Source organism: Pseudochaenichthys georgianus, chromosome 19 (genome assembly GCF_902827115.2).
Source record: "Pseudochaenichthys georgianus chromosome 19, fPseGeo1.2, whole genome shotgun sequence".
Taxonomy (NCBI): domain Eukaryota; kingdom Metazoa; phylum Chordata; class Actinopteri; order Perciformes; family Channichthyidae; genus Pseudochaenichthys; species Pseudochaenichthys georgianus.
The window spans coordinates 7,508,166-7,521,535 of record NC_047521.1 but is presented as its reverse complement, the minus strand read 5'-3'; the positions used below and the strand labels follow the sequence as shown (position 1 = coordinate 7,521,535).

The following is a 13,370-nucleotide window of genomic DNA, read 5'->3' as shown; positions in this document are numbered from 1 at the left end:
TGCAAAGGGACCAGGACGACTGATCCGTGTAAAGTAAAGAATGAATGGGGCCATGTATCATGAGATTTTGAGTGACAACCTCCTTCCATCAGCAAGGGCATTGCAGATGAAACGTGGCTGGGTCTTTCAGCATGACAATGATCCCAAACACACCGCCCGGGCAACAAAGGAGTGGCTTCGTAAGAAGCATTTTAAGGTCCTGGAGTGGCCTAGCCAGTCTCCAGATCTCAACCCCATAGAAAATCTTTGGAGGGAGTTGAAAGTCCGTGTTGCCCAGCGACAGCCCCAAAACATCACTGCTCTAGAGGAGATCTGCATGGAGGAATGGGCCAAAATACCAGCAACAGTGTGTGAAAACCTTGTGAAGACTTACAGAAAACGTTTGACCTCTGTCATTGCCAACAAAGGGTATATAACAAAGTATTGAGATGAACTTTTGTTATTGACCAAATACTTATTTTCCACCATCATTTGCAAATACATTCTTTAAAAATCAGACAATGTGATTTTCTGGATTTTTTTTTTCTTCTCATTTTGTCTCTCATAGTTGAGGTATACCTAGGATGCAAATTACAGGCCTCTCTCATCTTTTTAAGTGGGAGAACTTGCACAATTGGTGGCTGACTAAATACTTTTTTTGCCCCACTGTAGGTGTCTGTGCACCAGGTTCAAGGGAGTTTGCATAATCATGGCTACATTGACAGATTTTGTTAAGTGTCCCAGTGTGGAACTGCTGGAAAAATGTACTAAAGACCAACTGTTAAAAATTGCAGAGCATTTTGAGGTAGACGTTCCAAAGCAGGGTCGTAAGGACACCATAGTGACTACGTTACAGGCCCAGTTGGTACTGCAAGAAGTTCTGCCAGCAGTAGCTGTCGATGATGGTTCCGAGGATGAGTTGGCTGAGAAGGCAGCTATAAGTCCAGAGCGGCAGAGAAGTGCAGGTTTCTTCTGGGTTGTCCCCAGCTACTTTTGATGTAGCTTATAACTTGAGGTTGTTACCGAAATTCGAGGAGAAGACTGTAGATTCTTTTTTTGGACTTTTTGAGCGACTTAGCCAAAGACGACAGTGGTCTGATTCGGAGAAAACATTGCTATTACAGTGTGTGTTAACTGGTAGGGCTCAAGAAGCATTTTCTGCATTAAGTATGGCTGACAGTGAAGATTACTTAAGGGTAAAGACTACAGTGCTAAAGGCTTATGAGTTGGTGCCTGAGGCCTACCGTCAGCAGTTCAGGAAGCTAAGGAAGTCAGAAGGACAGACCTATGTTGAACTTGTTCGGGATCTGACGATGACATTTAATCGGTGGGTCACGGCTTCCGAAGTAGTAAATCTTAATAATTTGAGGGAACTGTTCCTTCTTGAACAATTCAAAGATATCCTTCCAGAACGCGTTGCTACGTACCTGAATGAGCATAAGGTTACAAATGTAACAGGCGCCGGGGTGTTAGCTGATGAATACACGTTAACACACAAGTTTCATTCAGGGGAGAGGTTTGACTGGGGGAGCAGAAATAACTGGTCTGGTGACCCCAGAGGTAAAGTGGATGAAGTGTTAAGGTCGGAGCAAAGGTCCGTGCATGGCTGGAGGGATAAAGTAGATCTAAGTACTTGCAACCTTTGTTTGGGTAAAGGTCACTGGGAAAATGAATGCCCAGTACTTGCAAAAACCAAGGGACTCCAAAATGTCCAGTTTCCCAAGCCTGTTGCCCTTGCAGCTTTTTCCCACAAGGTTGCTATAGGGATGAGGCTATAGCTGCAGTTAAACTCCATACTGCCCACAAGGTTGCTATGGATGAGGCTATAGCTGCGGTTAAACTCCATACTACCCTGCAACCAGTTGCTGCTGCAGTTTCTAACTTCGGACCAGCCCTGCAAGAGGTGAAAGCTCGCCCCTCCCAGTTGGCAGATGAAATTGTTCCAGGGTATGCCCCTTTCATACGTGAGGGTTATGTGTCTTTGCAAGGAAGTGACAAAAAATCCTTGTTAAGATACTGAGAGACACAGGTGCTATCGATTGGTACATTACATACAACTGAGGGTGTTCTTCCATTTTCCTCGGTAACTGACACTGGAAGTTGTGTATTGTCTAGGGGAATGGGGATGCAGTTGTCTGCTCCAAAGCATCGGTTGGTGTTGTCCTGTGATTTACGGCAGGGTGAGGTTGCCATGGGAGTCCGGCCGTCTTTGCCTGTTCCGGGAGTGGCAGTCATCCTCGGTAATGATTTGGCTGGCGGCAGAGTGTGGCTTGATGTGCCTCTTTCACCAGTGGTTTCCTCTAAGCCAGTGATGGGTGAGCTTGCTGACCCTGATAAAAAGCAGACAAAGGTTCGCCCCTGCCGAGGAAATCACCGAACCCAAACCAGCGGTTGATGGGATGGTCCCTGTTTGTGTGGTAAAAATAATGTAACATTTACACCCCGTAAGCTATGTTTAATTTAGTCTATGTAAGTATAAGCTCTATTAATAATTTGATGTTTCAGTGTCTTGGGGACCCTTTTATATGGGGGGGGGGGGGGGGGGGGGGGGCAACCCTGTGGTTGTCCACCCTGTGGTTGTCCACCCTGTGGTGCTGTGGTAACCTGGGTTTTCCTTGTAATCAGCAGTGATGAGACCCAGCTGTGGCACCTGGTTCCACTATTTAAGAGAGGGCTGCAGAACAGGCTCTCGCTCTCTCTCAGCTGCCCTGCTCGGTGCACCAGGACACCGCTCCTGTGTTTGTTTTATTGTTGGTTGTAACCACTGTGTTGGTAAATAAATACTTGTTTTGGGCGACTCCTGTGTGGAACTGTTGTCCTTATGTTGCAAGCAGAGCCAGCTTGTAACAATACCATGCCTCTTTAAATAGATCATGAAGTTAGTATTGGACCTTCAATAATGAGTGGGAGCAGCTGTTGATGAGAACCTTTAACTACAGAATCAGAATGTTAAACCAGTGTCTGTTGTCATTGCTGTGTATTATTTTCAAACATCATCAAACACAACACCAAGAGCCACACTGGAAACAAGACTTGAACTTTATTTAAGTTGACGACTTAACAGATCTGAATCTATAATTGCTTTATTCTAATGGAACGATCAGAGATCACAAATCTTAGCCAGTTTCTGTAGCAGTCGACTGCTCCCACTTTGGTTTAGGGTCAGATTTAATTAAGTGTGCAAATACCAGTATTGGACAGATTGCAATCACATTGAAACAGAGAGACATGTGACTTCAGGAACAGTTATAATAGCCTTTGTGATCTCTTTTTATCTAGCAACATCATCAGCCAAAATGTTTGATTTATCCAACATGTTTGACTTAATAGTCCTTCCCATCAGCCTTACTGTTCTTTGTTTTGTTCTTCTCAGCTAATGTTAGCATGCTAATAAGTTACGCTTAGATGATCACATGATAAATAATGTCCTTGCTAGGGTGGATGTATATTAATAGGCAAATGGTATTTTTTGCTTAGGAAGCACCGTGCATGCCCTTGAGCTGCATCCACATGGTAGGTGGTAAAACGGTTCTGCTCTATGAAATATTCCATTGAAGGCCGAGGAAATGAGTTAGGAAAATACATACGACGGCCTTTTTTGACTGACCACAGCCTCAATCTTTTTTTGATGGTTATGGAACTGCATTAAAATGCTGGTCACAATCTTTTTCTCAAGTTCAGAAATGCAAAAAAACAAGAAATATATTTACAATATTATAAAACTGTACAGAGTTTTTTGAGATGTTCTGCTATGTAAATATATTAGGCTATACACATAACTTCAATGCCACAGAAAACCAATACAAGTTAAATATCTGAGATCAGAAAAATGGTCTACAAGGTCACTTCTCTTTCAATTCAACCATTCAACTCTGTTCTACCTTTTCCTTTTCACCGGAGTCTTGAAAAGTACTGAAATACCTTGTGCTTATATCCAGGGGTGCACATAACTTTCTCAGTGAGGTACTCAAATGAGTACCTGGAGTCAGTGTTTGGAACTCCCACTTCTGGCTCCACTCAAAGCTATTTGATGAAGCCCTCTGTATCGCGAATGTCAACGGGGGTTGCTAGTGGAGTACTTCAAGAAAGTCGACGGGGGGGCTAGTGGAGTACTTTGTCACCACAGAGCTTGAACGTTGTGATCAGCTGTTTTAGCGCAGTTCTCCAATGAAGGGGGGGACTCTCCCTCCGCAACCGGTTGGCGTAGTTTTGACACAATTCCATTGTACAGGCCGACGTTAACAGCAGCCCTGTCTGTGCACACGGAGACCGACTGTTGTCCGGTGATATAACCGCCTTCTGGAAAAGCTTCACAAGTACGTCGGTACGCAAATGCGCTTTGTGACACAAGTGACGGTATGCATTTCAGATTGTTGCCACGCATGCGTACCTGCGTACCAGTTATGTGCACCCCTGCTTATATGCATTTACTCAATCACCACATTCAACCCTTACCAGCAGTGGTGTAGTGGAGATTTTTTTACTGGGGGGACGCTATTTTAAATTAAGTCATCCCAAACAAGTGCGCACGCGCGCAGTGCACTCACAAAACGGGCAGACAGGTCCACAAACTACCGGTATGCTTAGTCCTACTTTACTTACTGTACTGCAAAAAGCAGACGGCGCTGCGCTCAACACACACACAGACTCAAAACCATGGACACACTGGCACATACGTTACATAAACAATGTATAGGCCTAAATTGCATAAACTACAGTATTGCAACTAAGCAGACAGCGCTGCTTTACACACACACACACACACACACACACACACACACACACACACACACACACACACACACACACACACACACACACACACACACACACACACACACACACACACCTTGCGTTTTGAAGACTGATACATCAGATATGGATGAACAAACTTTGCAGCCCAGTTTCCCAGCTTTGCAGTCTATCCACGGGTATGTCTCTTGTTTCCTCCGCCACATCTCCTCCGTCCATACCTCTGGGAAAGGTGAGCTTGAGCTAGCCAGGGGAACGTTGCTAGCGCAGCTAACGTGCACGTTAGCTAGCATTATCCACGTCTTTAGGCGGCTCTTGTGATGATGTACTGTAGTACTAGTAGCAGCTTCACTTGTAGCTTCGGTGCTGCTAGACTCTATCTTCTTGTGAATTATATTCTTTTTAGAAAATAAGTCAAGTAAAAAACGTTTGCCTGCCATTATAGAGCTTTTTCGTTAGCGTTCTTGAGGGAAAGAGCTGCCGCAAAATCGGCGGGCGGCAAGCTGGCCGTGGGTGTGTCACTGACACACCCCCAGCTCGCGCGGGGTCACGAGCCTGATGACTAATCATAATTCTTTAAGGAAATCGTTTTTATTTTTTATTATAATTACTGTGAAATGTATTATGTTTTTGTCATTATTACAACAAATACACACTTGCAACTGATAAGACTGGCAATGATTTTATATTTATTAGACTATTACAAAAAAGATCATGCTCCAAATAAGTGGGGGTACGGCGTAACCCCGCGTCCAACGCCCACTACACCACTGCTTACCAGTCCATGATAATGAATGGCAGTTAGTTCAGGAACTAGCGTTGCCTTTTTAAACATTACACATTCCATTCAGGTATAAATCAAAGAATCTTGTGTCGGTAGAATATCAGTCATGACCAAAACTGTAGCATATCTAACGTGTTCCAAGCTTTAATGGTTTATGCAGAACTATTAAAATGTCCTTTTTTTTACTAGTTGTAAGCCTTACCCTCCCCTATAGTTTGTCTATTAACCACAGTCAATAATTGATAGTTACTGGAAATCAGTTTCTAAAGAACCTCAGGATGCCTCAAGGGTACATTCATATCACAATAGGTTATGAGAAGATTATTGATAATTGATGCGAGGGAAAAATGTGTGCAAAAACCTTCTGGTCACGACAGAGAAAATGCGCCATCTTCTCGCTGGAGGCTGATCACATTTCCACTTATCAAGCACCACTGCTCCTGTTGCTATTTGCAGGAAAATACTATAGGTCTGGTATTATTCTATGTTTTGTCGACAAGTTCCACAAAAAGACCAAAACCAACAATGAATGTTTAAAAGGCCTGATAGCTCTTCTTTTTCTCCGCCATAGAGCTCCATTTCCCCCATTAAAACACATAATTAAGCCACACTGCTGCATTGGGTTACATGTTCCTTTATTACCATGAACGAACATACTATATTTTATGTTGACTCAATTTCACATACAATTTCACAATTCCTGAAACTTTTACCACACTGCTCCAACATTTGATTCATCCACTACAGGAAAAGTCCCCACAAAAAGCTCTTTTCATTCTGTTTGAGTCATTTTTTTATTAAAGAGAAGAGTGACAGGAATTTTAACAAAAATGTTGAAGTCTACCTGTGATATGTTTGTTGAGTTAATTCGGAACCAAACAAACCATGAAAAGCAGTCCCAAACATATACAGTATTCGGATAGGGTTGCCAAAATACATTTGATCACAAAGTGTACACTAGTGGATTAGCATATTCATTATAATGCATGAACTGTATATCACGGACGAGCAGACATGCAGCCGCTGTGTCTTAACCCTTGTGCCCTCCTCGGTCATTTTTGTACTTTTTTTCCTGACTTTTTTTTTTTATTTGGTAATCATTTCAGTTGTGTTACAGCTTTTCGCATGGAATTCTGTAAGAAGTCTTCTTTTGAGTCAAATGTTTTAAATCCATTGTCGTTTACTCTTACATGTTTTGTATACTCTTGTGATGCATTTTGCACCCTCTGGACACCTTCGTGGCAAAAATGTACACGCCCATAATAACTGCTATTAAATCATCATACATTAATATTTGTTTCTACTTTTTTTTTCATGAATCACTTGAGCAACTTATAACGTACTCAAAACTACCAAACATTCAATAATATTCTGGATTTTAAACCTTTAAATGCCCGTTTCATTATTTGCATTATTTATTACAAAACAAAACCTTACATTTTTTCAATATAATAATTATTAGAGGGATGGGGCTTTGGTGGTTATTAGAGTCTTGGATGAGTCAAAGATTGACAATAAAATTGATTTGACTGCATTATTATTTTGTACGTAGTGTCAGATACTACCTCTGGACTCCTTCGTGGCAAAAATGTACACGCCCATAATAACTATTAAATCATCATACATCAATATTTCTTTCTACTTTTCTTTTAATAAATTACTTAAACAACTTATAACGTACTCAAATCTATCAAATATTCGATATTTGTCCGGATTTTAACCCTTTATATGCCTGTTTCATTATCTGAATTATCTCATTATTTATTTTAAAAAAACACAAAAAATGAAAAATATTCAATATAATAATTAGTAGGGGCATGGAACTTTGGTGGTTATTAGAGTCTTGGATGTGTCAAAGATTAGCAACAAAATTGATTTGACTGCATTATTATTTTGTACGTAGTGTCAGATACTACCTCTGGACCCCTTCGTGGCTAAAAATGCCTCATTGACTGCCATTCAAACCACCTTTTTTGATCTCACTGCCATTGCAGTATAAAACCATGTCAGCATTTCGGGGCCCCAACAGTGTGTGTGTGTGTGTGTGTGTGTGTGTGTGTGTGTGTGTGTGTGTGTGTGTGTGTGTGTGTGTGTGTGTGTGTGTGTGTGTGTGTGTGTGTGTGTGTGTGTGTGTGTGTGTGTGTGTGTGTGTGTGTGTGTGTGTGTGTGTGTGTGTGTGTGTGTGTGTGTGTGTGTGTGTGTGTGTGTGTGTGTGTGTGTGTGTGTGTGTGTGTGAGAGTGAGAGAGCAAGCATACACTGATCATTTCAGGGTCAACAAAAGGGCATCTTGTGTGTATCTGTAAACATGCACTGATCATTTCAGGGTAAACAAAGGGCATCTTTTGATCTTTTGAAAGATGCATTTCATCTCTTTGAAGAGTTGCTCGAGTAATTAAAAAACAACTGTTAGTTTGTTTACGCACCTGGCTGCTTTCACAGCCAAATGTTAAAATGCAGTTTGGCTGAGGGGTTATTTCAAGAGTGAGCAGAGAAGGAGAAAGTCCTGGAGCCAAGAGTAGGCGCTAACATGAAGAGGCATTTCACTGCAGAAGAGTCCGTAGAAATGGTCATGCAGCCTTCATCTGCAAGCGATGACTCTTCTTCTGAAGAAACAAGCTCCGAGTCTGACATTGAATTATCTCTGGAATCCTCCACAACTGAGAGTGCTTCTGAATGTTTGTCTGAAAGTGGGGAGGACACTGAGGATCCGGGCCATCCTAGCAGTGAGTGGACAGGGAAAAATGGGCAAGTCTGGTCTCCATCTCATGCCGAGACCCTGCGCTACATTCAGGCACCCACCGGCATGATTCCAGGGCCCACAAGATATGCCATATCAAGAATTTATGATGTGGCATCCTCTTTTGACCTTTTCTTCACTCCCGACATGATTCAGCTAATTTTACAGATGACAAATCTCTATGGGAGGCGTTCAGGGTCAGGATGGAACGATGTGGATGCTGAAGAGATTCAGGCTTACATGGGACTTCTGATCTTGGCGGGTGTGTACCGGTCCAAAGGGGAATCTACCCGCAGCCTGTGGGATGACCAGAGTGGGAGACCAATCTTCAGGGCCACCCTGTCCCACAAACACTTTGAAATGATAAGCGCTAGCCTCCGATTCGATGACCGACTCACCCGTCCTGCTCGATACAAGAAGGAAAAGCTTACAGCTTTCCGAAATATGTGGGATAAGTGGACAGAGCGCCTCCCACTCTTGTTCAATCCAGGGGAAGACATCTGTGTCGATGAGCAGCTTGTAGCCTTCAGAGGCCGCTGCAAATTCCGGCAGTACATCCCCAGCAAGCCAGCGAAGTACGGGCTGAAAATCTGGATCACCGCAGATGTCGCCACATCATATGCCTGGAGGTGCCAGGTGTATACTGGAAAAGCCGCTGGTGAATCTCCGGAGAAGGGCCAGGGAAAGCGAGTCATCCTGGACATGACTGAGGGGCTCAAGGGTGTCACACTTACATGTGACAATTTTTTCACTTCCTACTCACTTGCCCAGGAGCTTCTGAAGAAGAAAGTGGCCCTGGTAGGGACCATCAGGGCAAACAAGCCTGAGCTTCCCCCCAAACTGAAGCAGACTAAGCAGAGAGCTGTCTTGTCATCTGTGTTTGCATTCACAACCACCACCACAGCAGTCAGCTACATCCCGCGGCGGGGAAGAAATGTCTTACTTCTGAGCAGCAAACACAGAGAGCCAGCTGTACATCAGGATGACAAGAAGAAACCACAAGTCATCATTGACTACAATCGCTGCCATCACCACTCGTGTAAAATATAACTACTTTTCTTCTAGATGAAATGCTGACATTACAAAATGCATGGTTTTATACTGCAATGGCAGTGAGATCAAAAAAGGTGGTTTGAATGGCAGTCAATGAGGCATTTTTAGCCACGAAGGGGTCCAGAGGTAGTATCTGACACTACGTACAAAATAATAATGCAGTCAAATCAATTTTGTTGCTAATCTTTGACACATCCAAGACTCTAATAACCACCTAAGTTCCATGCCCCCAATAATTATTATATTGAAAAAAATTCATTTTTTGTGTTTTTTCTAGGGCTGTCAGTCGATTAAAATATTTAATCGCGATTAATCGCATGATTGTCCATAGTTAATCGCGATTAATCGCAAATTAATCGCACATTTTTTATCTGTTCTAAATGTACCTTAGAGGAATATTTTTCAAGTTTGTAATACTCTTATCAACATATGAGTGGACAAATATGCTTTATGCTAATGTTTATTATCATTTGAACAATGACAAATATTCTCATGAATATTAAACACAACAACCTCTGAACATTACAAATATTCGCCTCAATCAATCTGGAACCTCTCTCATACAATACAAATGGGGTGTGTGTGTGTGTATATGTGTGTGTATGTGTGTGTGTGTGTGTGTGTGTGTGTGTGTGTGTGTGTGTGTGTGTGTGTGTGTGTGTGTGTGTGTGTGTGTGTGTGTGTGTGTGTGTGTGTGTGTGTGTGTGTGTGTGTGTGTGTGTGTGTGTGTGTGTGTGTGTGTGTGTGTGTGTTGGATCGTTGGAGCTATGTGCAACTCAAGGCATATGCTCGAACGGGAGCTGCCTGGACGCTGCAATCATGAGTGTGCTGACTTCTCCTACAATGTCCCACTGTCTGGCTTCCTGCATAAAGTCAAGTGCTCGGTGCAGTTGTGGCGAAATGTCGCTCCTCTGTTTTCATTTAAACAGCTCCTTATATCCGTTAGCGCAGCTAGCTAGCACCAGATGCTAACAACAACAACAACAACAACAACAATGCACATAAGGTCTCTCTCTCGCTCGCTCGGGCCACACATGCACACACCCTCCCGGTCCTCCCGATGGCCAGTCGGTGCCTGCCGGTGAGCGTGGAAGTGTGGTCTGCTGCAAGCGGGCGGCAGGAGCGGGGCTGTCAGCAGATGGTATTTTAAACTTGATGCGCTGTAAAACTACCGGGCGGCCGAGGAAAAAAAATACATATGCGTTAATCGCGTTAAAATAATTAGTGGCGTTAATGTTTTTTTGCGTTAACGCGTTATTAACGCGTTAACTTGACAGCCCTAGTTTTTTCGTAAGACAAAATGAAATAATTCAAATAATTAAACAGGCATTGAATGGGTTAAAATCCTGAATATTATTGAATGTTTGGTAGTTTTGAGTACGTTAGAAGTTGTTTATGTGATTCATGAAAAAAAAAGTAGAAAAAGATATTGATGTATGATGATTTAATAGCAGTTATTATGGGCGTGTACATTTTTGCCACGAAGGTGTCGAAAGGTTGAAAATTCGAGGAGGGCACAAGGGTTAAGGAATCAGAGGAACGTTGACCTGCACACCGGCCTCCTCTCAGATAAAGCTAATATGGCAGTTTCTTAATCCAGTGTGTGCATTGCTTTAATCCTGCTGCTGGGTCCACGCCAGACTACTCTGCATCTCTGGAGAGCGATGGGTAGAGTTTAGGAGCTACATCATTAGTGTGCGTGAAGTCACTGTAAACATTTGATTAATTGCTGAGAAGCAATTACAAGCAATTAAAGTCCTATTATGATGGCAGTGAAGGACAACGCAAGTTAATCTGGCTATCATCACAATAATTAGCCCATAATTTTCTCCCCAAGCCTAATGTATAAGAAAATGGATAAAAATGTTTGGCTATGGTAGAGACATTTTAGGGGGCGTACCACACTCGCTGCATGGAGAAAATGTCCCGTTTAACCTTTATTAGTCACACTTTGTGGTATCACGTGCATATCTTCCCATGGGAACGGAGTGACAAAGCATTTTTTCTCAGCACCGGTTTTCCCCAGCCGGTGATCTTTTGTAGTGTTTTGCAGTTTAACACATGAAAAAATGTCTCACACTAAATCCTTTTCCTCCTTCTTCTCCCCTCCCTGTCCCTTTTCTGTCTCCTTGGCTCTTTGTTTTTCTTCTGCCCCCCCTAGCAACAACCAAACTACTGGAGCTTCAAGGTCAGTGCCAATATTGTGTTTGTGTTTCAGTGTAAATCTGTCCCTCTGTGTGGATTTGTCTCTAATAGGATAACTTCTCATTGTGTCTTTGCATGCCTGCTTGCCTTTTCTCCACCGCTTTCAGTCTTGGTCACATGTTGGCACACACTTTTGTTTTTAATTCTCTCTTGTACCGAATGCTAGGGCATTTCTGTATCAGGAAGTAAACAGAATTCTTGCCTTGAAATGGAGTTTGATTGGTGGCTCATAAGTGCTTTGTTTCAGTTGAGCTATGCTCTATATATTGCTGTCCTTTTATGTGAATATGTGGTCTAGTTGAGACTTTGAAAAAACTAGTTTAAAAAAAAAACTAGTTTAGTTCTGTCCTGCTGCTTCCAACATTCTCTGTTCATAAAGGCCCGTAACGTCCTATTTGTATGTAGGTAAGAATTGGCTACTCTTAGGCTGTAGTTGAATAGTCAAATAAATGTTCTATGTCTTCTCCTAGCCCATTTTTTTACTTCAATAGGCTCTTTCACACCGCAGTACTTTTCCCACTTTAGTTCCGATATAGTTCCGAAATGTTGCGTTCACACCAAAAAGAGCCGGAACTAAAATGAGTTAATCAGAACCTTTTTACCCCCTTTTCCGTCCCTGCTAGAGAGCAGGAACTTTCATGGGAGAAAAAGGTTCCTATGTCTGATTGGCTGGGCAGATTGCAAACCACGCCCCGTAAAACTTCCAAAACGTTTTGTGAAGCCGCCATTTTATTATCCTCACATTAGCATTATTAGCATTAGCCCATCGCACAAACGCAGAGAGACTAACTTATGGCAACACAAAAGAAAACATGGGAACGGTGGAGATGAGGAGGTGTCGACGTTCTGGTGATTTACTCGGAAGAATTTACCCAACTCCGGGGACTTCCGGCCGGGGACCTCGGGTGGCAGTATACGCCGTGAACTTGTTTGCGGCCTCCCAGTAAACCCGAAGAAGAAGAAGAAGAAGAAGAAGAAGAAGAAGAAGAAGAAGAAGAAGAAGAAGAAGAAGAAGAAGAAGAAGAAGAAGAAGAAGAGACGTCAGCGGCTTCATTTGCCTAATCCTCCCCCAGGGACTTATTCCGGTGTGAACCTAATCTGTACTTAGTTCATGAGAACTAAAGAGTTCTCATGAAATAAGTTCTGATAACCTGTGATAACGAGATAAGAAAAGAACCATCGAAGAACTTTTTAACAGCATTAAGGTTAATCAATAAGATCGTATCAATCAATCAATCAATCAATCAATCAATCAATCAATCAATCAATCAATCAATGTTTATTTATATAGCCCAATATCACAAATGTTACATTTGTCTCAGTGGTCTTCACAGTGTGTACAGAATATCAGTATGACAATACGACACCCTCTGTCCTTAGACCCTCACATCGTACAAGGAAAAACTTCCGGAGAAAACCCACAGTTTAAAGGGAACATGGGAGAAACCTCAGGGAGAGCAACAGAGGAGGGATCCCTCTCCCAGGACGGACAGACGTGCAATAGATGCCGTGTGTAAATTGAAAAGATAATACATTTGCAACATAGGTAGTCCAAATGTTTGGAAATGCATGTGTGTATAATAGGAAGATGAATCCACGAGGATATCCATCCAGGACCGATGATCCAGGACCGCAGCCACGACTCAAGATCCAGGGCTCGCGATCCAGGACACAGGACCGCAGGATCATCCATGACTCTGGATCCCGGCGTATATAGACACCAAAAAGAAAGAAATTTGGGGAAGCTGGGTTAATCGGAACATGAGAGTACACAGGTATAGACAGAGAGAAGGAAGAAGTAAGATGTTCCCCGACAAACTAAGCCTATATCAGCAAAACTAGGGGCTGAATCTAATCAG

General features: G+C 42.7%; 1 protein-coding gene across 1 annotated transcript in view; it reads left to right on the top strand.

Moving 5' to 3' along the window:
- srcin1b (SRC kinase signaling inhibitor 1b) overlaps positions 1-13,370 on the top strand; it is a 163,162-nt gene that overhangs the window by 73,069 nt on the left and 76,723 nt on the right. Inside the window, 1 exon segment of the mRNA XM_071206758.1 lies at positions 11,468-11,494. Within this exon segment, the coding sequence (XP_071062859.1) occupies positions 11,468-11,494 (27 nt within the window).